Source organism: Notamacropus eugenii, chromosome 5, assembly GCF_028372415.1.
Source record: "Notamacropus eugenii isolate mMacEug1 chromosome 5, mMacEug1.pri_v2, whole genome shotgun sequence".
Lineage (NCBI taxonomy): Eukaryota > Metazoa > Chordata > Mammalia > Diprotodontia > Macropodidae > Notamacropus > Notamacropus eugenii.
In genome coordinates this window covers 107,308,449-107,332,200 of record NC_092876.1, presented here as the reverse complement: position 1 = coordinate 107,332,200, position 23,752 = coordinate 107,308,449, and the positions used below count along the sequence as shown (strand labels likewise).

At 35.0% G+C, this 23,752-nt stretch overlaps 1 protein-coding gene across 12 annotated transcripts in view; it reads left to right on the top strand.

The window, feature by feature from the left end:
* FNDC3A (fibronectin type III domain containing 3A) overlaps positions 1 to 23,752 on the top strand; it is a 213,810-nt gene that overhangs the window by 148,801 nt on the left and 41,257 nt on the right. For all 12 annotated transcript variants that reach the window (XM_072610542.1, XM_072610537.1, XM_072610543.1 and 9 more), the window contains 9 exons: positions 1,189 to 1,426; positions 2,947 to 3,216; positions 6,412 to 6,470; positions 9,589 to 9,746; positions 12,013 to 12,072; positions 12,478 to 12,616; positions 16,697 to 16,750; positions 20,505 to 20,629; positions 21,759 to 21,933. In XM_072610542.1, coding sequence (XP_072466643.1) covers positions 1,189 to 1,426; positions 2,947 to 3,216; positions 6,412 to 6,470; positions 9,589 to 9,746; positions 12,013 to 12,072; positions 12,478 to 12,616; positions 16,697 to 16,750; positions 20,505 to 20,629; positions 21,759 to 21,933 — 1,278 coding nt within the window. The remainder of the gene's footprint in view (positions 1 to 1,188; positions 1,427 to 2,946; positions 3,217 to 6,411; positions 6,471 to 9,588; positions 9,747 to 12,012; positions 12,073 to 12,477; positions 12,617 to 16,696; positions 16,751 to 20,504; positions 20,630 to 21,758; positions 21,934 to 23,752) is intronic.

Here is a 23,752-nt window from a genome sequence, read left to right as displayed (position 1 = left end):
TTTGCCGTTCTATGAAGTGCATATAAATGAGTATTGCTAATTTTTAGTAACAGGTCGTTTTTCTAGAGGTCATATATCTGTCCAACTTCAACTTTCTGAAACAAGTCAAAAATAAGTAGAAAATAGTTTACTTAGTGTGCTGTTTTAGCATTTTATCCAGAGCCTTTGGAGAGAAGAGAGTAATTAAACATATTGATAATTTGTTCTTACAGATGCATAAAAGAAATTCTATATTACCTGGCAATCTAAATTTTAAAATTAGAGGGTTTATTTGTAGAACCATAAAATGTCAGAATTAAGAGGGACCTTAGAAATTATTTGGTACTTGTTTTCATTTATATTTGAAGAACTGAAACAGGGAAATGAAGTCACCTGCCTAGTGTTTCAGTACTAGTTGGTTAATGACAGCATCAAGGCCAGGTCTTCTGAATTCTCATCCAGTCTTCTAACTATGTACCAGTTTTATTTACTTCCTGAGGTTCTGGGACTTTGCAAAGGGTAGTATTTTAAATGAAGCCATCCAGAATTGATAGTCTATGGCACATGTCTGACCTTGTTTCCCAGCTGTTCAAAGAGGTCCAGTGGCTTCCTTTTACCTCTAGCATCAAATTAAGATTGTCATTTAAAACCCTTGGTTCCAGCCTGTCTTTCCAGGCTGATCCCACATTCTACCTTCCAGTCAAGCTGACCTACTTCCAGTTCCTCATACATAACATTTCATGTCTTGCAGGTCACAACTGGAATGTTGTGCCTTCTTACCACAGCCTCCTACAACTCCTAACTTCCTCTAAAGTTCCTCTTAAGAACCATTTCTTTAGTGAAGCCTTTCTGATTCCTTCTCCCCTGCTCCAAACTTTCTTCTCTCTAGAAATTTCCTTTTACATCTTCTATGTTTATATCTGCTAAACATGGAAGTTCCTGTGTAGGTAGAACTGCCTCACTTTTGTCTTTGTATCCTTAGCACCTCATATAGTGCCTTGCCCTTACTTGCATCTTGAAATCACCACATGGTACCATATAAATTAGGTATTTAATAAATTATTTTGATAATACAGTTGAAATTTTTCTTTAATCTTTAGCTCTTCAGAAACTCATATTTTCTGTCATAACACACTTTTAAAGCTATTAAGTTCTTGAGGAATAAATTTTAACCTGATATTCATCTTTTCTTTTCCTGGGACTTAACAGATCATTGAAGACAATGGTGTTCGTAGAGTTGTTGTGGTTCCCCAGGCAGCAGAGTTTCACCCTAGTGGTCATGCAGTGATACACAGACCTCCTCATCCTCCTCTTCCTGGCTTCATTCCTGTTCCAGCTATGATGCCTCCTCCACCTCGTCACATGTACTCACCAGTAACAGGAACTGGAGATATGACAACACAGTATATACCACAGTATCATCCTTCACAGGTATATGGAGATCTAGGTAAGTAAGTATACACTTGAAAGTTAACAAACTCCTTTAACAAAAAAAACATCCTCCTGTTGATGAACACCATGCCATTTCTTGATTATCTTCAACTGGCAATGATTGTGTTACATATAACTACCATATCAATCCATTACTCAAGTGTAATATGATGCATAAAGCACTTTTTAGCCCTGAAACTACTGTCAGCTGTTCATAATTATTTTCATTATTACTAGTACTTTTGAGCTCAGCAGTGTGAGGATGCTAACAAAACCATCTTTCCATTCAAGGAGGTACAAAGATGTAAGTAATATAGATTAAATGTGAAAATTCATGATGCATATTTGAATTCAAAAGACCTGGGTAAAAATCCCATTTTTCACCACTGCCTGTTTGACCTTGGGCACATAGTTTCTGCATGAAAAATGAGAGGGTTGGAACTTGAGACTGCTAGACTGGTCATTTCTATTTCATATAAAAATAAGCATCCCATTTGATGAAATATCCAGTTAATTCTAATTCAGCAAAGCAGTTAGGCACTGGGGATACCAAGAAGAAAATGAAATTGTCCATTCTTCAAGGAGTTTACATTCTACCAAGTTACATTCATATTGTTATGCTACAATGGGATTTTCAAAGATGAACACATTTCTAAATATCATATTCTTTGTAATCTTGTTCATTATCCTAAAAAAAATTCCCATCAGCCTTATCCCATGTCCTCTTGTCTGTCTCCTCTTTATTGTCAGTCTTCTGGAAACAATTGGTACTTGCTGTCACTACTTGCTTTCTAACTAAAGCCTTCTGTCCTTTGAAATATGGCTTCATACACAGTTACTCTTTTGAAACAGCTGAAAAAAGCCCCTCATGACATTTTTTCAGAATCCAGTACCTTTTTCAATCCTTCTTGACTCCAGTGTTTTGATACCCATGGCCTCCTTTGGGTTCCCTGATAAGCCAGGAATTTCTTCTCCTACTTCTTAGATTACTCCTCTGTCTCAGGTGCTGGATTCCCTTCCCTGTCCCAGACCCTAAATGTGGGAACCCCAAAAGTCTTTTCTCTCTTTACACTATTTTCCTGTGTCCTCTCCCATTTCATTTATCACTTTTTTGTAACCACCAAATCAAAATCTCTAACCCTTACTCCTCCTCATAATTCCAAACTCACTATTTCATTTGTGAGATATTTTCACCTGATTGTACCACAGCCACCTCACATTTATCATGTCCAAAACTGAACTCTCACTTCAAAATCCTCCTCCCCTTCTTTCTTGTGGTTGAATCATCCTCTCAGTTATCCAGACTTGAACTTTCAAAATCATCTGTTCCTTTTCTCTTTCTCACCCTCTACAATCAATCATTTGTGAATACTGTTGATTTTATCTCTAAAATCACTCTTAGAAGTCTTATCTATAATTATGGTTGTGATGTGATTTTTATTCACATATCTTTTAAGTATCTGCTACTGACTTGCTTATTTCACGCTTTCATAAGCATCTTAATGTGATTTAATTTGTTTTATTTCTTGTTTCTAGATTCACTGTCTACACATGGTAGATCTAACTTTAGAGACGAAAGATCTAGTAAAACTTACGAACGTTTACAGAAGAAATTAAAAGATCGACAGGGATCACAGAAAGATAAATTGAGTAGCCCACCATCATCACCTCAGAAATGTCCTTCTCCTACAAATGAACATAATGGACTTATAAAAGGACATAATGTGAGTGGCGTAAGCACAGGATCAGCAAAGAATAAATCAGGAAAAGGAAAAGTTGTCTCACAAATGGATACAGAAATAGAAGGTAATTAAAATACCATTTTTTTCTATTGCTGTTTAATCTTTTTTTTCCCTCCTCTCTCACATTTTGTTTAACCTGTTAACTTTTCTCATAATAAAACCTCAGTCTAATAATGTACTTATTTCTATAGTGGCAAAGTAAATTTGCAGATTAAAAGCCCATTTCACGGCTTTGAAAATGCAGTTTCGTTCCATTTGACCATGGTATGAGTAGGGAAACTTTACATGGGTTCTCTCAAATGGCCTGTTGCCTGTCCAGAAGAAATTTCTGAGAGAAAAATAGGAGATAAAACAAAATTCTACATTATCTGCTTCAAAATCCTTTCACACCACTGATTTCAACTCTTATCTTCTGCCCATAACTGCCTTCTGACTACTCTCTTATACCTCTTTTCATTCCTTACTTTTATACTTTGGTATAATCTACTGCTAATACTTAAGAGTAATGTTTTCTTCCAGCTTTACGAAATCTGCTTTCCCTCCTTCCTCCTGATTTTTCCCCTTAAATTCTCCTTCTTATGTGACCTTTTCCCAACCAAGTAGGAAGAAAGTAATGATTTTCTTTTCCTACCCAGTACTGATTGTCTTTTTTCAAGGAAATTATGAGCACTAATCCCTGTGTATTACCGAATATTGTGTAAGTAAAGACTAAATTAAAGCTATTTATATACACTCTGCGCTCAAGGACTTTTGACCCCTTTATTTTAGTTAGTTGTTTATAGCCTTCTTTGTCTTGAATTATTTCATGATGTGTTGGAAAGTTCTTGTTCTAAATATTCTAGATATTCTTCCTAATGTCTGTTTTGTTTTTGTTGTTGTTTTTAGACATTTACTGATTACTTGGAAAATGTAAGAAACTTTGTTGCAGGAGATACAAAATTGAAATGAGACAGATTTCAATAAATTTAGTTTTAAAATAGTAACTGACATTTATATGAAATGACAAACTATATTTCCATCTTGAGAGTAAAAAAATTTAATTGAGTCTGTATTTTGTTGATACAATCCCAAATTCCATAGCAGAAATTGTCCATAAAAGTTATATTAAAATATAATATATAACTCCTTGTTTCCTGTGGAGTGAAATATATCCTCTATAACATCTATTTAAAAATCCTCCACAATCTGATTAATGTGCAGATGTCTCCAGGTAATTTTCATCTTTAGCTCTTTGCAGGCTATTAATTACAATCAAACTGGAATATAAGCTGTCCTATATTCTTATCCTGTGCTAGTGTGTATTTTTTCCTTTTTCTTTTTTTTTTTTTTTTGTATTTATTTTTGGCATCTTTTCTTTTAAAATTTTGAGTTTCTAATTCTCTTCTTTCCTCCCACCCCACTCCATGCCCTCTGAGAGGGCAAGCAATGCAATATTAATTATACATATGAAATCATTCAGAACATATTTCCATATTAGCCATATTTTAAATGAAAAGAAAAGAAAAATAATGTGAGAAAATTTTACTTCAGTTTGCCCCCAGAGTTCATCCACTCTCTCTTTGAAGGTGAATTTTTTCATCATTAGTCCTTTAGAATTGTCTCGGATCATTGTATTGATCGGAGTAGCCAAGTCTTTCACAGCCAAACATCATTACAACATTGCTGTTAACTGTGCGCTGTGTGCAATGATCTCCTGGTTCTTCTCATTTCACTTTGCATCCATTCACATAGGTCTTGCTGTGTTTTTCTGAAACCCTCCCCCCACCCCCATCATTTCTTTTAGCACAATAGTATTCTGTCACAATCATATGCCACTTGTTCAGCCATTCCCCAATTTACAAGCATGCCCTCAATTTCCAATTTTTTGCCATCACGAAATGAGTTGCTATAGATATTTTTGTACATACAGGTCATTTTTCTATCTCTTTGGGATACAGATAATCTGTTTTTAGTTGTAAACCGGGACTGTGTCAGTTTTACCTCATGTAGCACCCCAGAGGAGTGTCATGGGAACATTGAGGCACATAATTCTGTTTGACCATGATAATTTAGAAATAGAAACTGGTGCCCTTTTTATAAATCTTCTAAAAACTTGTTTTTAAATGTACAAGATAATAACAGTAAAGAACACTGATGTCTTTTAGCATGCATCATTATATAATAAGTTATTTTCTCAACTCATTTTATCGTTAAGTGAGTTTGGATAAATTGATACTTCATGTTCTAATTTATGTTATGTAGCAAATCACTCAACTAAGTAATCTGGAACAAGGAAAGGTAAATAAAAATAAACTTCAGGAAACCTATTAAAATATAGCTTCTCTTATCTTTCCTACCTCCTCTAGTTCCATGCAGTAGTTTAAATTTGACTTTATCCTTTCCCACCATGAAATTCCATTCCTTTCACATGAATAACCATAAACATTCTATGACTTTAAACCCTCATAATTTTTCTCTTTATCAGTTCCAGCCTTAATAGTTTTGTAGTCTTCTGGGAAACTGTAAGAGTCACTGAGTAGTTCACTGCTTCAGTTTCCAGAAATATCAGTGGAGGTTCTTAATTCTAGTGAGATGAAGTGCACTTATCTTTTTAGAAAGATATGGTTAAAGCTCACCATGACCACAGAACTTGAATTGAGATCTTCCTGACTTTGAGTAAGCACTCCTCCATCCACTTCCTCAGAGCCAGAAGTAACTGAAATCCAGGCCTACCTGTCGCTCACCCTTGACTGTGGAACCCCTGGACAATTCATGAGGGCTTGGAGCAGCTTCCTAAGACTCCTGAGAAAGTGCCTGCATTGGTAGAGAGGGAATTTTCTGTACTAATAAGTCATAAATCCAGTCACTGACCCTATGATTAAAACATGTCATGCGACAGGCCCTCCATTACCTTCTTAGGCAATTAAGGAACTTGAATTTCACAAGTACAGTCTTCCTTGGGCCATGTAACATTTCACTGTCTAATTTGCTTGCCAGCATTTTCACTTTTTATTTTTGAGAAGTAATTTTTTTACTTTTTGGTCATAAAAAATGAATGACTTTTAAAGTTTTCTATTTTATTTACTGCTTCAGAAATAACATTGGAAGAGATATTTAAGCCAGAGCAAAAGGATGCTGGCAGCAAGATGTTAAATGGAAATTCAGGAGAAATAGCTTGAATTTGTAAACTTCAGGAATTAGTTGCAGTATTAAAATAGTCACATTTATATTTGTGCAGTTTCTTTAAAATATTTTTACATTTTTATTTACTTTTTTAAAGAAAAGGATGAAGAAACAAAAGCACTTGAAGGCCTTCTTTCTAGCATTACCAAACCAGTGGTGAGTACCTGAGATACATTCTTCATTTTTGAAGATTTACTTTTCTATACATACAACTGGTAATAATTGTTATACATAGAATATATGCAGATTTATAGGGTTTCTATTCATATATTATCTTTAAAATAGCTATTCAAGATGTGTTAGTCTGTAGACAGTACCATTAAAAAAAATTCAGAATGTTACTTTAGAATTAATTCTAGAGTAATGAAAATATAAACATTGCAATTATTTATTTTCATGGATTAGTAAACATTTATTAAGTACTTACTGCATGCCAGACTCTGTGCCAAATATCAAGGATACAAAGAAAGACAAAAGATAATCCCTGCCCTAGTAAGAGAGACAGCTACGGTAAACGAATACATGCAAACAAGCTCTGTACCCTCGTGGCTCTCTGTCATTTCCAGGATCAAATGTAAATATTCTGACACTCAGAGTTCTTCATAAACTAGTCCCCCTCCCAAGGATGAATTGGAGAAGGTTGCTGAGGGAAGGATGAGTAGGAAAGGCTTCTTGAATAAAGAAGGATTTTAGCTTGAAACTTAAAGGAAGCCAAGAGGCAAAAATTAGGGGGACAGCATTCCAGGCATGGGGGACATCTTGTCTGAGGAACATTCAGGAGGCTCAAAGACAACAGGTGGGAGTTGGAGAGACTTGAGAAACTGGAGAGGGTTATAAGGCAGGGAAAGGGGGACTAGTTTATGAAGAGCTTTGAATGATAAATTATTTCAGTTTTGATCCTGGAATTTATTGAGTAGGGAGATGACATGGTCAAGTCTTCAGTTTTGGAAAATCATTTGGCAGCTGAATGGAAGATGGACTGCAGTGTCTGGCAGACCCACCAACAGGCTATTGTAATAGTCTAAATGTGAGGAAGATGGCCTATGCCAGGGTGCTAGCAATATTAGAGGAAAGAACAGGGTTCTGAAAAATACTAAGTGGTATCCAGTTTTGTCTTGCAAGTCATATTTTCAAGGTAAACACACTTGAACAAAGCTTTAGAAAAAGAACATTTGTCACTTAGCTAATAAATACGTAAATGAAGCATTCTAAGGAAGTTTTCATGTATTTTTCAGTGGTAGCTTTCAGACATTTAATGAACACTGTATCTTTAATAGATATAGCTGCTCTGACTGTTAAAGTTTAGTTTGACAAAAATTTTTTGGAAATGCAAAGTACTTTTAAAGTTTTCTTACAGATATAAAATGTAAAAAGTTTACAAAGTAAACTCATTGATGCTCGCCAAAAAATAAGCTCTGCAACCCACAGACATGAGAAAAGTATCTTTTCTATTATATCTTCTATTATATCTATTCACATGATTAAAAAAATGTTGTGCACACCAAAGTTTAACCCTTTTTACTGTTGTGCCAAAAACAAATGAGAAAAGTCTCTTACCAAAAAAATCATTTTGAGAGCATTAAAAGTGACTGAAAATGGAAAGAGTATAAAGAGAAAAAAATACTAAGCCTGAAGTTGGAATAGGCTATGTATAGTGGAACAAGACTAATTACTGAACTCTAGGACCCTCGTTCCTATTATATGACCAATTTGCCTTCAGTTATACCCAGTTTTAAGAAGTCTGAAAAAGCTCACTGTTCCTGCCCACTAAGCCACAGCGGCCCTGCTTCTTCCAGTGTCTCTCAAGGCTGGTTTTGAATATACTAGTTTTCATCTATGTTAATTTTATTTTTTAAAGCTTATTTGGGAGTCTCTAATGTAACATATTTTTCTGCAAATTAGCATACAATTTAAAAGAATGCTACCATTGTCTTTTTCTATAAGTTTACTTGAAAAGGATTCTAATGACTTAGCATCAGTGTTTGAATGTTTACGTATGTAATCCTACCAATTTCATATATACGTAACAGCTGTCAGGTTTCTATAACTAACAATAAAGGATGTCAGGCCAGCAAAAAAACTTATTAGACTTGGGTCTTGGATCTGTCACTTACTGTCTTGGGAACATCGGGCCTCAATTTCCTTGGATGTAAATGAGAAAGTTAAATAAGGTGACTTCTAAGGGCCTGTCTAGCTCTAAATTTATGGTATTAATACTTGCCCTTATTTTTATAACAAATATTTTTAGTCTGCAATTTCCATCCACTAAAGTTAAAGCCTGCAATATGCATAGAAAAAAAGACTGTTGTATTTCAGGTCATTCTTCCTAACATGTCCTTTATACATAATAAGTCTTTAATAACACATTTGTTGAATTTAAATGACTAGAATAAATGGCCACAGTTTTTCCCCACAAAATGACAATCCTGTATTTTTTTAAGTTGCAGCTGTTGTGCAGATGTTTCACCAACACACAAAATTAAAGCCACCTAAAATTTTGTCTTCACATGCCCCCAGTTCATCCTTCCCAACAACTCATTCTTTCCTTACCTATCACAGTTGCCAACATCCCTGTTCCTCTTGTTCGCTCACACTTAACAACTACAAAGTAATTGCCTATTCCTCTCTCTCTCCCCTCCCCTCTCCTTTCCTCTTTAGAGTATACAATACTTATATCTATACTATTACCATGTTCTTTCTATTTTCTAGAATATTTATCACATTTACTCCTTATCCCCCATTTTCTATATTGACATCCCAATTTGAGCTTTTCTCCTAAGCAGAATAAACAAAATACAGATAATGGTGTTCTGACCTTGAGAATTTTAAAAAAAAATTTACAGTTTGAGGAGGGGAGGCAGGGATCTGCTTAATTCTGTGGCATCAGTAGTCCTAGTAACTTTGAATAGCCCTAAATGTTCCCATATTTGGCACACCCTCTCTGACCTTTCACCAGTATTCATGCCCAACTGAAAATGGGCATATTTCTCCAGATGAACTATTCTGTGTAAACGTGTGTATATTTATATATGTGTATATATATATATATATATATCTGTGTGTGTGTATATATATATGTATCATATATAATGTTAGCTTCTTTTTTGTGTGTTTAATTCTATCTTCCCATTAAATTACAAGCTTTTTGTATTAGTGTATAGTGAATAGGGAGTCATGTCTATTCTCAACTTTTTTTGTAATTCTTCACAGCATACAGTCACATTTCAGCCACTACATATGTTTTAAAGAATTTCTAAATGTTATATTTTAACAGGTATCAGACATACAAGCAAGAACAGTAGTACTTACATGGTCACCTCCTTCCAGCAGCATTAATGGGGAAACAGAGGAAAATAATATGCCCGAGCTATATGGTTATGAAATTCTGGTTTCAAATACTGGAAAGGATGGGAAATATAAAAGTGTTTACGCGTAGGTATTTTTCATTCTTATTTTTCTCCCTCCTATCGCACAAAATAATTTCCAACTCTAATTTGGTTAGATGAGCCACAATGACATAATGAATAAAGGCTTTAAAGTTAGGAATACCTGGTTTCAAGTCGTGCCTTTGACACATGCTAGCTGTGTGACCATGGGCAGGTCACTTCATTTCTCCCTCAAACAACTTTCTAAAATTGTAAATCACAACAAGTATCCAAACTACAGTAGTAGAAGCAGTTCTTCATTGGTAGTTCTCCTTACATTGATGTAATCACAGGTGAATAGAGAGCTCTCAAGTATGAAATGTTTTTGAGATTCTTCGTCCATTGACTTGATCTGTGAAAAAAAAACTTGATTTTAAATCTGATCTACATTTATGTATAAATATAGTTCTTTTACTTCATCTTCGTATCATGCTTACAATCAGATTTTGAAAACATCTTGTGGTTCTAAATGCCAAGTTTGAATGTGTATTGCATATCAACTGGCCATAGTTATAATTGATATTCCTCATTATAGCAGATTATTATGGATAATTCAGTGTAACAAATGTGTTTTTTCTAGATTTTGTTCATACACTACTAGTTAGTCTATGCTATGTGGAACACAATGATCTCTTAGTGGTTAATTATGTTACATTACAAGTACAAAGAAATTATGAGCTGAGTTACCAGGCCTACACCATAAAGAAGTAGCTGGGTGAAAAGAAGAAAAGTAAAGTTTAATAAAGCATCACCCCCTAGAGCAATCTTACCTAATGCCTGGTCCCCGTTCTGCACTGACATCTTCTTATGAGCTAACAAATTTTTTAAGGCAGACCATAATATACACCAGCTCTTTTCAGATAAAATAAAGGTTCTTGCAGTTCTGTTACTAATGGCTTCTATTCAAATATTTAAGATATTCTTATCTGTATCTGCACTGCAGAACTCCACCCTAACCCTACTATGCTTTCTTTCTGACATACTGCTCTGATAGTCTTGGGGTTTTTTTGGTCACTTCCTTATAAGTTTTTTCTTGTAAACCTAGTTTTATCTGGATCCGTTTTGTATTTGTTGAATGATAGAAGTTGTTCATCTCTCTACACTAGCTTCTCTCAGTAGTAGTTGGCAACAACAAAAAAGAACACAGAAAGCAGAGAAGAGGAGAAACTGAGGAAGATGAAAGGGAAGAGAATGAGTTGAAGAATGGAAATAAAAAATAGATAATAGACCAACTAAGGCAGTATGGCATAGGGATTAATTAGAAAACTAGTTTTGAAATCAAGAAGACCTGGAGTTTATTTCCCATCTCTGACACATACTGTTTACAGGTTGTGTGCCCTGGAGAAGACAGTCATCTCTCATGTCTATAACCTTTATTGGTCAAGGGAGCTTCCTCACCTGGGAGTTACCTATGCCATTGAAATCAGAGATCTAATCCTTACCTCTAATAGTCTAAATATCCAACCTTCCATACCTATAGCAACCCCATGGGTTAGAAACATTTTTATACAAACCAGGGTAGAGAAATCTAACGCTGATTTTGGGGTGAGGAGGCTGGGAAGGGCCTGTTGTCGTTGAAAGATTTTCTTTATTTAGTAATTCATAGGCATATAGAGCTCAGATCTAGAAAAGACCTTGGAAGTCATACTGACCAGCAACCTTACCTTACAAATAACAAAACGGGTACCCAGAGAAACTAACTAACTTCTCTATGGTCACGGATGAGTATTTGAACTCATTTCCTCTAACTTCATATCCAGTGTTCTTTCCATTACATCGCAAATTCCATTCTTTTCTTATGAAATGAGGTATACTAATTTGAAGTAGAGAAAGTCTGGATTTATTACATTCAAGCACTTGGATTTATTACATTCAAGCACTTCAGTAACATGAAAAAATATCCAACAAACTTTACAGATTTTGCTACATTTGTCATAATGTTATTTGTAGTAATGCTTTAGTTGTGTAAAAGTAGTTTTTCTTGAGGAAGTAAAACATCCCATCTCCTTTGTTCTAGTCTAACAAAATGAATCTTTGTGAAGCCCTATCTTTGGACTATACAGATACATTTCAACACAACTCATATTCTAATTATCTAAATTCTAAATCAGTCACAAAAATTTACTTACATGTACTAGAGTCAGAAGAATATTTTTCTATATAGGTACTAAAAAAAAAACCTAAAAAATGCAATGTAATTGTTCTGGTAAGTATTCATTTATCACAGTGATATGCTACAGAGTATAAAAGCAGTGCTAAATCTTTTTTCCTAGTGGAGAAGAAACAAGTGTCACTGTAAATGACCTCAAGCCAGCAACAGATTATTATGCAAAGTGAGTAATTCTAGTTACTTATTTTCTTCTAGTAGAGCAAATTACATTTATAAAAATGTAACTCCCAGGAAGGAACCACTTTGTATATATTCATTTTGGTGGGAAAACATAACTGAAATGGAATATAGGCTTCTGTCAGTAGCATTTAAACTTAAGAACTATTTGTATTTTCATTGAAAAAAAATCTTTTTAACTTCAGTATTTTAATGGTGTACAAATAAACATTTTATAGGATACATGAAATCTGCTCAGCTTACAATTTAATAATTATGAGAAAAGTTCATTATTTGACATTTGTACAAAACTCACTCTTGAACAAATGTGTTTCACATATGTTAAGGGGAATTCTATTAGCAGAAGAATACAGGAATTCCTCTAGGTAAACTCTTTATTTTACTACTTTAGAATACAAGCAGAATGTAATTCCATAAAGGGAAGCCCTTCAGAAGCTGAAAGTTTTACCACACTGAGCTGTGAACCCGATGTACCCAACCCACCAAGAATTACCAACCGAACCAAAAACTCACTTACGTTACAATGGAAGGTAAGTACATTCTAAAAAGTTTTTTAGATGGAATATTGAGTGTTTTTATCCAAAGAACTGAATTCTTGTTGATGAGATAAAATATAAAGATATCATGTTTTTATAGTTAGCAATACATTTATGCATATCTGCATATTACTCTTCTTCATGTTTCAATACAGTGCTGCTCAAGTTTTTATTAAATGCATGAGCATGAGACAGAAAATTAAGGCATTACCAGTAATTGTCTACAAGTGCACTTATGAAAACTAGGCAGAAAAAAAAAGACTAGAAATCGTTTGTACAATCTGTGAAAACTGTTTAGTTTATAAAAACTCAAAGGCAGTATGTTTCTTTGGTTTAGTTGCAAATTATTTTTTCAGCCTCACTGAATCCTAGATCTAAAGCTGGAAGAGACTTCAGAACCCATTCCATCCAACCCCCTTGTCTTATAAATGAGAAAACTGAATCCAAGAGAGCCTTAGTCACTTGCCAGAGTCACACAGGTAGCAGAGAGGGAATTTAATTTAGAGAGGATTTTAATTTAGGTCCTCAGACTTGAAATTCAGCACTCTTTCCACAGCACCATGCTGTATGTGGCCTCCCTGCCCTGCATGCATGCTGCAGTTAGAACTTTTGTTTTGATCGCTTTTGAAAAATTGGGCATTCCTGATAGAGAATTGGAGAAAATAGACATTTCCAAGTTTATCATAGCACTGTGCTGACTGTCCAAAGATGTCTTTCATGTCTTCTCTGTATATTTCAAAGACATTGTCATCCACATACTGATTCCTACAAAAGTATCTTGAAGGTGTTTGGTGGTGTTTAGAGCCTGATATGTTGATCTTGTTTTTGAGGGGTCTAGCTAATATAGTTTCCATTTGTGCTTTGTTTTATGATTTAAATGCATGATATAAATTAATCTCCTTTGACTCTCATAAATAACACTCCCATTTATGAGGTAAGTAGTATTTGTATTATTTCCCAGATTGCAGATAAGGAAACCAAGATTGCATATTGAATGAGTACATCTGTTAGCTTAAAATTCTCAAGGTATCCATATTTGCTTAGAGCTAATGGACCTTCCCTCTTCTCCTTGAATCTACTGATAGTTGGTGAGATTTCTATGGAATTAGGAAACATTGTACAGGCTATGTGAATATATTTATGTGCATACAGATGGTCTCAAAGTGTTACCATGAAGCCAGGGAACTACTTTACTAGTTTATTAAGGACCTAGAATTACTTAGTTTAACATTATTTTTAACCAGCAGGATCAGAGAGTACAGTATTGTATTCCATGAATTTTTCCAATTAATCCAAAGTTGAAATTATGTCTAGAGGCAGTAGGCAGTATGTTGTAGAGAAAAGAAAGTCAGAGTCCTGAGTCTTTCCACCTTTCTGGGCCTTACTTTCCCCATTTGTAAAAATGAGTGATTAAATTAGGTGACCTTTAACATCCCTTCCAACTCTAGTATTCCATGATTTGGAAGATTTTAACATGTAAAAGCCCATGAGAAGGGGGAAGATTTTTTTTTATTATTTTTTAAACTTGTTTTCTAAGCTATATTACAGGAAGCAGTCGTTTAACCCGCAACCACAGCCAACCAGTTCACCATCAAGAACCTGAAAATAAGCATCACAGGTCTCTAAGCAGCCAAAAGAGTTGTCACAGACTCCATTCAGCAAATTCTAGTTCACAGAAGAGTCCCTTCAGGTGTTTTGACTTTTATTTTAGATGCCTTTTCAGGGAGCTTGTTTATCTCATTTCCTAACTTGCCAAAGATGAAAAGCAGCAAGTTGGGTGGTCTAGTTTGTACAACAACTGCTAGAAGTAGGCATTATGAAAGCCTGACAAGGCAGAGGAGACAGGAAAATTATAAAAGAAAATCACAAATTCAAAAATGGGTAGGGGTTTTTAAATCTTTTAGGATAAGGATAAGCATATTTCAGTAGCCTGAGATGGCATAAAAGCTAATAAGCCAACAATTATATAGCAGGAGGTTTGCAAAGTGCTTTTCACTAATTAGCCTCATTTGATTCTTTCAGTGACTCTATGAGATAGGGACTAACTTATCCTTAGCTTCATTTTACAGATGAGGGAGCTGAGAGTTGGAGAAGTTAAGGGTGAAGTTAAGTGCTTTTCAGCCCATGGGTGAAAAGCAGTAGTATTCAAATCCAGGTCTTCCCTGACTTTGTCTTCACAATTCTCTCTGCCATACTGTGTTGCCTTTCTGATATCACCACAGCCTAACAATATGTTGTATACATTAGCAATTTATAATGCTGGACCTTAGACAGCAAGAATAAGTTCAGTTTTGTTCAGTGGCCTCAGTTTTAGAACTCACAGTAAGTAACCTATTTTAGAAAGGTTTCCATTAAAATGGGTTTTTAAAAAATCATGATACACATGAGGTGCATGTATATTATGCACGAATAGCTTATTCTCAGTATTGCCTAGAAAATGAGGTATTGAGTTATGGATACACGCATCCCTTTTCAACAGAGAATACTTAGCATGCTGTAATGTTTTCTTGGTAACTTACTTTCATCATTCTAAGCATTCATTATTGAACTGAGCCATAATAAAGATCACAGTTTGATGTCTGCTTTTTAGTTTTTCCTGGCTTCTCTTCCTGGCATTCAGCTGTCACTCCTGGCTGCTTTCATTGTATCTAGCCCAGTGAGTTTGCTGCTTCTAATATGCTTTCGTCTGGGAAGTCAGATAATCAGGCTTGTGAGGATTTAATGTTAAATGAAAGCAAATCAGTTTTTAGTGCTGTGAAGTACATGATTCTATGCTGAAGCTTTTCATTTTTGTTTGTTTCAATTTTTTAGCACTTATTTTTATATTTTGAGTTCCAGATTTTTTCCCTCCCTGCAGCTCTTCCCCCACCCATTGAGAAATCAAGGAACTTGATATATACATTATACATGGGGAGTCATGCAAAACATAATTCCATATTAGCCATTTTGCAAAAGAAAACACAAAAAAGAAAACCAAGAAAAATGAAGTTTAAAAAGTATGCTTCAATCTGCAGATTATTCAGAGTTTATCAGTTCTCTGCAGGTACATTTTTCATCATGACTCCTTTGGAATTATCTTGAATCACTGTCATGATGAGAGTAGTTAATCCTTTCTTAGTAGGTCATCCTTAACAATATTCCTGTTACTGTATACAGTGTTGTCCTGGTTCTGCTTACTTTACTTTATATCAGTTCAAGTAAGTTCAGATTCTTGTGAGAGTTTCCTCATCATCATCTTATAGCACAATACTATCCTATCACCATCATATACGACAACTTATTTTTCAACGATTTTCCAATTGATGAGTGTCCCCTCCATTTCCAATTCCTTGCCACCACAGAAAGAGCTGCTTTAAGTATTTTTGTATATAGAGATCCTAATTCTTTCCCTGTGTCCTATATCTTTCTTCTACAATTCATCTTTCCTTACAACTGCATAGTTAATGTTTATTCCTAAGGTACAATTCTGTCCCTGTAACTCTTTAAAAAAAAAAAAATGTGGTTTCCCATTGCCCTTAGGATAAAATAAAAACTCCCCTGTCATTTAACACTTTTCATAATCTCACTTCAATCTATTTTCCTAGACTGACTACACATTATTTTCCTGCACACAGGAGCTACAGCCAAACTGACTTACTTGCTCTTGCCTCTTTACAACATTATATCTCCCACCTCCATGCCTTTGCTTCCAAATTTTGATTAATAGTAACCTTTGTATATTACTTTAAAGTTTATCTAGGACAGACCTGTATTATCTCACAGTGTCTCACAATTGATCCTCACAACAACCCTGGGAGGTAAATAGATGAGAAATGGAGACTGAGAAAGATTAAGGTCACACAGCTAGTAAATATCTAATGCATGTTCTAATTCAAGTCCTAATGCCCTAACCATTATGCTGCCTAGCTGTCTCTTCTTTAAAAATATATCATTGACTGTTTTGTATTTCTTTGTTCTCTGTACATTTTCTGTCAATAAAAGTCACAACACATGGCTGTGACATAAATTCTTTAAATAAGTCCAGCACAATAAATTTTTGTCAATGTTCTGATTTGTAATTATTCTCTATTTTAGGCACCTTGTGATAATGGTTCTAAAATCCAAAGTTACCTTTTAGAATGGGATGAGGTAAGCCAGTTAATACTAATTATATTTTCATTTCCTCAGAGTGATCAGGATTGTGTTCATACTATAGCTGATACTGAGATCTCATGTTTTTAAAGCACATGATATTGTGAACTCAGGCTTCCTGTGAATAGTACCATACAATGAAGTCCCATATTTATATTCCAGTTTACTTTTCAAAATAATTTGTGCCCTTTGGAAAGCCTATTAAACTTTTTATACAGCGTTCGGTGAGAGGTCAATCTGTACAAAACTATGGTTGCCTAAAACTTGCAATTCCCTCTGTGCTAACTCACTTGCTAAAGCTTCTCTTACCACTGTAACTTGCATACTTCTCTTGTAATATAGTCTTTCTTAGCCTTGCAAAAAAGAAAGTAGCTTTAATCCTAGTTTCGCAGAAGAGTGTAGAAGCAATGACAGCAAAAATATTGTCTAGGAATTGCCAAATACAAAGGATAATAGGTCCTAATGCAGAGAAGAGCCTTAATTAAAGCTACAGAGGTAAGAATGGGACTGCAGAGTGGATTATCTCAGGCACATCAGCTCATGTAAGTAGTTTTAATTTTCACTTTCACATTAGTAATAGCCAGCCAGATTCCAGACCCCTGCAGCCCTTCTATTTCTTATTGTTTTCTGTTCTTAGTTAGGTCACTTCACTTGGCAAAGCTTAGACTTACTGCTTCCAGCTTTCTTTGCAAAACTGCAAACTGCTCAGCTCTCTGGTGAGAAGATTGTGCTGAAGTAGAGACTGTGGCCAGACATGGTCCTTTCTTTACATGTTACATATGTTTTACGACTTTTTCTCTCCACTTTATGCCTATGAAAACATAAAAAATTCTCTATGCATCAGAATATAGTCATTTCACTTACTAGGAATAATGTAATTTGTACTTTGTTGTACTAGTACTTTATTCACATGATGAAACTAAATTTATTGATCTAAATTAGGAATAGCCTTATAATGACTATACTACCACTGTGTGGTATCTAAGATGTTGCTTCACTGCAAAACTCAAAAAATCTAGGGATATATGTATAAACATATGTTTATTTCTGTCTTTTTTTGCCTCTTTCCTTTATTAGTGTATTTTCTGTCATTTAATTCTTCTCTTCTTTGCATGATTTTGGATGTATTTTCACATTTCTTTATAGACTACACATCTATAACTTTAATGGCATAATAATTTTCTTTTAGGACATTGGTATACCACAGTTTGTTCAACTATTTCCCAGTCATGGGATACAATAAATTGCCTCTAGTTTGTTAGCAAAAGGCATAGTCATTTAGTCAGTCAGTCAGCATTAATTAAGTAACTACTATGTGCCAGGCATTTTGTTCCATGCTAGGGATACAAAAAAAGGCAAGAGACAGTTGTTGCCCTTGAGAGGAGCTCAGAATCTAGTGGAGGAGACAACAATCTCTATAAAGGACAAATAAGAAATAATCAGTGAAGGGAAGGCAGAATTAAGTGGAGTTGGAAGAGGCTTCTTGTAGGAGGTGAGATTTTTGGTGGAATTTGAAGGAAGACAGGAGGAGGTAGTAATGGAGAAGAAAAACCTGGTAGACAGTGAGTAGAAATGCCTGGAGCCAGGACATAGCTAGGAACCATCATTTCTTTGGTATATGAAGCTCCAGAGTACCTTTTCCAGTACAGATTGACACTTTCTGTGACACTTCTCGTCAGTTTCCTAGAACCACTGAGACGTTATGTGACTAGCCTCCAGTCTCAGAACCAATGTGGTCAGAGGTAGGGCTTGAATCACTAAGTCTTGCTAGCTCTGTATTATGATGCCACACTCCTTTTCAGATCCAATTTGTTGCTATTAGGAATAAAGTTGCTTTGACTGTTTTGTTCAGGTAAGTTTCTCTCCCTTTTTTTCCTTCTTCCTTAAGTGCAAAATAGTGGTGAGCCTGCCAAGAGCTCATACTAAGTAATTCCAGTCATGACAATTAATTAAATTATACTGCCTTTTTCCTAATTGATTTATAGCACTTGAGAAGAAAAATTTTAATCATCTCAAAGAACTTTGCTGGTTTTTTGAAATTTAAGAAAATATTACATCTTTTATTTGAAGAAAATATCAGTTTTCATTATCTCTTTCTAATTTTGGAAAGATTGTGAAAACTAAGTTTTTAACTTTATTTTACTTTATTGCTTAATAAGAACTCTGTGAATTATTTGGATATGGCACATTAATCAGTATTCTTGGAATGGTAATTGATGTTTATAGATTTACAAAATGCTTTAGAGATGCTATTTCGTTTGTGCCTACTACCAAGAATTCTGTGAAGTAGAAATTACAGCCAGAATTATCCCCATTTTAGAGATGAGGAACCTGGGGCTTCAGAGTAGTTGTGATATGCCCATCATCTCACATCTCCGTTGGGATTGAAATCTAGGTCTTACTAACTGCCTGATGCTCTCTCCACTTTGCCCACTGATGGGCTCTTACTGTTGTTGACACCAGATCTTGCTCAAGGCTCCTAATTGCAGTCATTTTCTTAAACAAGTAACATTTATGTAGAACATTTTAAGGAATTTCTTAGTACATTCTATTCCTTTACAGATAATACATATAGCTCTTCTAACCCACTAACACTAGGACTGGAATTTAAGAAGGCTTCAAAGGGCAAAGATGCAACAAGAGTGCATTTTTTATCCGTAAGGCAAAGAAAACAGACATGGATTGGAAGTTATTTCAAAGTAAAATTATAACACATTTTATGTCATTTGATGTACCTGGTCTTTCTAGTGGTAAATGCTTGTCAGTTTGCAAAGTGCTTTACATATGTTATCTCACTTGCTCCTCACAACCAACTTGTTCTAGGTGCTATTAGAATCCTCCCTTTACAAATGAAGAAACTGAGGCAGACAGGGGTTAAATGACTTGCCCAGAGTCATACTGGTTAGTATCTGAAGCAGGATTTGAACTCAGCTGAAAGGAGTAGCCTGAAGGAAATAAATCCATTTGAATGGCCTATTCAATCCTGTAACTATTTACTACTTTCAAGACAGAAAAGGAGTTGGCATGTGTTGACTTAAAGTTTGACTTTAAAAAAATATTGAATATCTCTAACTAATAGAAGAGTACATACATCCATATAAATATGAAAGCATAAGCCCCTGGTAGAAAGTTGAAAGCTGTAAAGTGGCTCCTAATCTCAATCTGATAGATGAGAAGGGAAGTTAGGCATCATGGTTTTTCTTTGTATGGTGTTAGACTTAAATCAATTCAAATGTATTTCTAAAATTTGTATCACAAACCGTAATACTCCTTTACCAGCTCCATCAATGTGTTTAGAGAGGGTAATATTTTCTTCTTATTAGAACAGTTACTATTTAGCACCAAATTTTCTTCTATTATTTCATAACTCTTAGTTAGGAGGCATTTCTTCCCACAAGGTTTCTTTCATATATTTAGTTCAAGCCTTTCTATAATTGCAAATATAGAGCTTTTTTTTTAACGAAACACATTGGTTTAAATCATCCTAAAGCACTTTAAGTATATAACTGGATAGTGCCATGATCTTCCCCCTAAATAACATATAAACTTCATTGCTTTTGAGCTATGAGATAATGAACTTTTCAAGTACTGTTTGCCTTCCTTTGATATTTGTGGCTTGTGTGTGTCTTTAACAAAAACACATATGATGTATAATATCTTGTTTGTTACCCAGTAGGCTTTCAGTAACAGTGGTGTTGATTTGTATTTTTGTAACAATGTACAACATATAAAATTCATGCTTTCATTTTAGGGAAAAGGAAATGGAGAATTTTGCCAGTGTTACTTTGGCCAACAGAAACAATATAGGATTACTAAATTATCACCAGCAATGGGTTGCAAGTTTAGACTGGCAGCCAAAAATGACAAGGGCACAAGGTAAGTAATATTATATGAATTATTACGAGAATTACCTTTCAGTTTTCCACAGTGCTAATTATCTGGAACAAATTCTGCTTTCAGAATTTTAATGATGTTAAAGGCATTCTCTTACAACTCCTGCTGGCGTAGAGTAAACAAAAGTATGTTTGCCAATAAAGTGCTTGTACTTAATTATGGTCTCTTCCCCCCAGCCCCCAAATCATGACCCATCACCAAACTTCTGATGAAGTCTTTCCAAATTGAAATAGGCTAGTCCTTTGTTGCCAGGCCAATATTTGAAGCTCCCCCTAGTCTGACTTAGAACCTGGTAAAGTTTACTCTTATTTGACATAGTCCTAAGGACCCAGGGTTGCTTCCATGCCCTTGAGGCATTGGAATAAAACTTTAATAGAGGTCCCAAAGTAACATTGAAATGGATTTTATTTTAGATCATCCATTCAACTACATGATCTAAATTTGCCTCTGATTAGTGAAATTGATTGATAGTTGGTCTATGACTTAAGTGATTAAGAATTGATTTTTCATACAGTATTTAGATACAATTATTTGAAAGGACTTTGAAAGCAGCAAAGTTCCATAAAAATAGGAGGTGATGTCATTATCTTATGTCTGCAACTACCCCAGAGATTACATATAAGATCTTTAAAATATCTTTTAATTAGTTGGAGCTATGATGGTGATGGGTATTTTTTGGATCGTGGTAAAACAAGGTGAATATATGTATGTGTGTGACTACATTGTACTTGTGTTCATGCATGCATGCATACCAATCAAATTATAAGGTGACTGGGATTTGTAAGGGTAGCACCTGAGAGCACACATGGGCTTTTGTGGTGGTGATTGAATTGAGTCTTGAAGGAAATAAGTGATTCCAAGAGGCAGAGATGAGAAGGGAGTGCATTCCATGCATGAAGGACAGTTAGCACAGAAGTACAGTCAGAGCTGGGAGGTAGAATGATATGTATGAGTAGCATGAATAAAAGGATATTATAAGAGTTTTACATTTATCAAAGCCAAGGGATTATTACCACTACAATCAATCTGTCATCATATACTAATTCTTAAGGTGTTAATGAATATTTCTAGTTCCTTCTATTTAGTATGAATATTTTTTTGTTTGTAACAGTGGCTTTAGTGAAGAAGTCTTATATCACACCTCAGGCAGTGCCCCTTCCATGCCAGCAAGTCCTATACTCGTTAAAGCTGGAGTTACTTGGTTGTCCTTACAGTGGAGTAAACCCTCAGGAACACCATCAGATGAAGGAATCTCATATATTTTAGAGATGGAAGAAGAAACTTCAGTAAGTATTAATATATATTTTTAAATGAGATATTGCAGACTTTTTTAACATAGTACTAGTATCCAAATACAATAAATGATTTAGCCACTATATAGTGCTCGATCTGGTACTTTATTTTTCAAAATTAAATGTATTCCCTAGCCATTTCTTCAGCCCAGCCACCAGTTCAGTTGAAATTTGGGAATGTGATTGTTTCTTTGAGGTTTTGCGTCTATCTATCTTTTGTTTTACAGTGATAGAAGTGGGAGAAGGTACAATTCTACAACAGGGCAAGTTAATGAGGTCTCTCTGAGATTTCAGTGAATAGTCCTGGTCTCCTGGAGAGCAATAACAATGACTAGAGAACAGACAATATCAGTGGCCCTTTGACAGCTAACAAAAAGTACCATCCAGTTTACCACTTGTCAGATTGCTACAGTGTACGTAAAGGAGTGCCAGCTGCCCCATGAAACCAATAGATGAGATTGGGAAGTGGCTTCACAGTAAGGGTCTCACTTCCATTAGACTATAGCTGTGGCTGAACTGCTTGTTAGAATTGCAATCACTTTGGAAAGGCCATTTTGCTTCTGGATCTTCAATGGCCCTGACTCTAAATGACTATCCATCTATGAAAGCACAGTTTGTAACTAGCTACAAAAAAATTAAATATTTTTCTGTTTTATTAAATTTTATAAACAACCAGTTTAGACCTGTGTTACACTCAGTATTGAAAAATACTTAGTTTGCTTCTAATTTCATGTTTACAGTTGAAATGGGAAACAGTAAGCTTCAGTAATATTTCTACTACTGTTAGATCTCTAATCCTATTGTCAGTTATCCTTCCATCGTTAAAGATATCAGCCCATTCATGCTTTCACATATTGTATATTTGTCTGTGTTCTCTTTTATATATTCCCTAGAGGATTTTCCCATCATTCTTGATGGCTTCCCCTAAGTCTTTCTATATTTCATAGTTATTTGTGCAGTGAAGATTTGTCTTTTACAAAGTGTGGTTTTCACCAGCTTTTCTGATACTAATTTCCTGGTGATATGCCTTCTTATTTAGGCACTACCTTCAACATTAGTGAAACTGTCTCATAAGTTTGCTGCCTCCATTGTTTCATTAGCACAACCTATCCACATCTTCTTTTCTGTGGCAACTTTTGTCTGTTTCTTCCCTTTGATCCCTCGCTGGCGCATCTGATATGCTGAGAGGCCTTTCTTTGATCTCGTGATATCGTGTGGACACCATTAAATGAGTTCTGTCCAGTTGACAGATAGAAGCTATCCCATTACTCTTGCTATGGGAATGATCACCCTCATTTTCCAGACATTTATCTTTGTTAAAATCTTTTACATCGCTTCTTAAATATAATTTGTCATGTTGCTGTAACCTGCTTATGTCCGTCATAAGTTCTTCTTTATTATTTGGATGATCCTCAATTTTTATTCCTAAGATTTTATGATATTCTAAGATTACATAGCATCATTGTAGGTGTAAAAAACAGAATTAAGAAAAGAGTTTTTGTTTTAGGGAAGGGCTTACGATTATTGAAAGTATGAAGCTTCCCAAATGCAGTCCAGCCCACTTTCTTACTCCTCTTTAACTCTGGGTGTAGTTGATTGCCCTTACCCAGTATTTGTCCAAGATGTGTATACGGATAGACTAATTCAGTACGCTGAGCATCAAACTGCTTATCATAATCTGATATTCTTTATCATGGATTATTGATTGCGTTCTTTTGAGTACTTCTGCATCCCCCCTGGAAGCCTCTGTAGTGTTTTTAGGGCTTGAAAAGTGTATTCAGTCAGTATAATGTCATCCAAAAAAAGAAGCTTC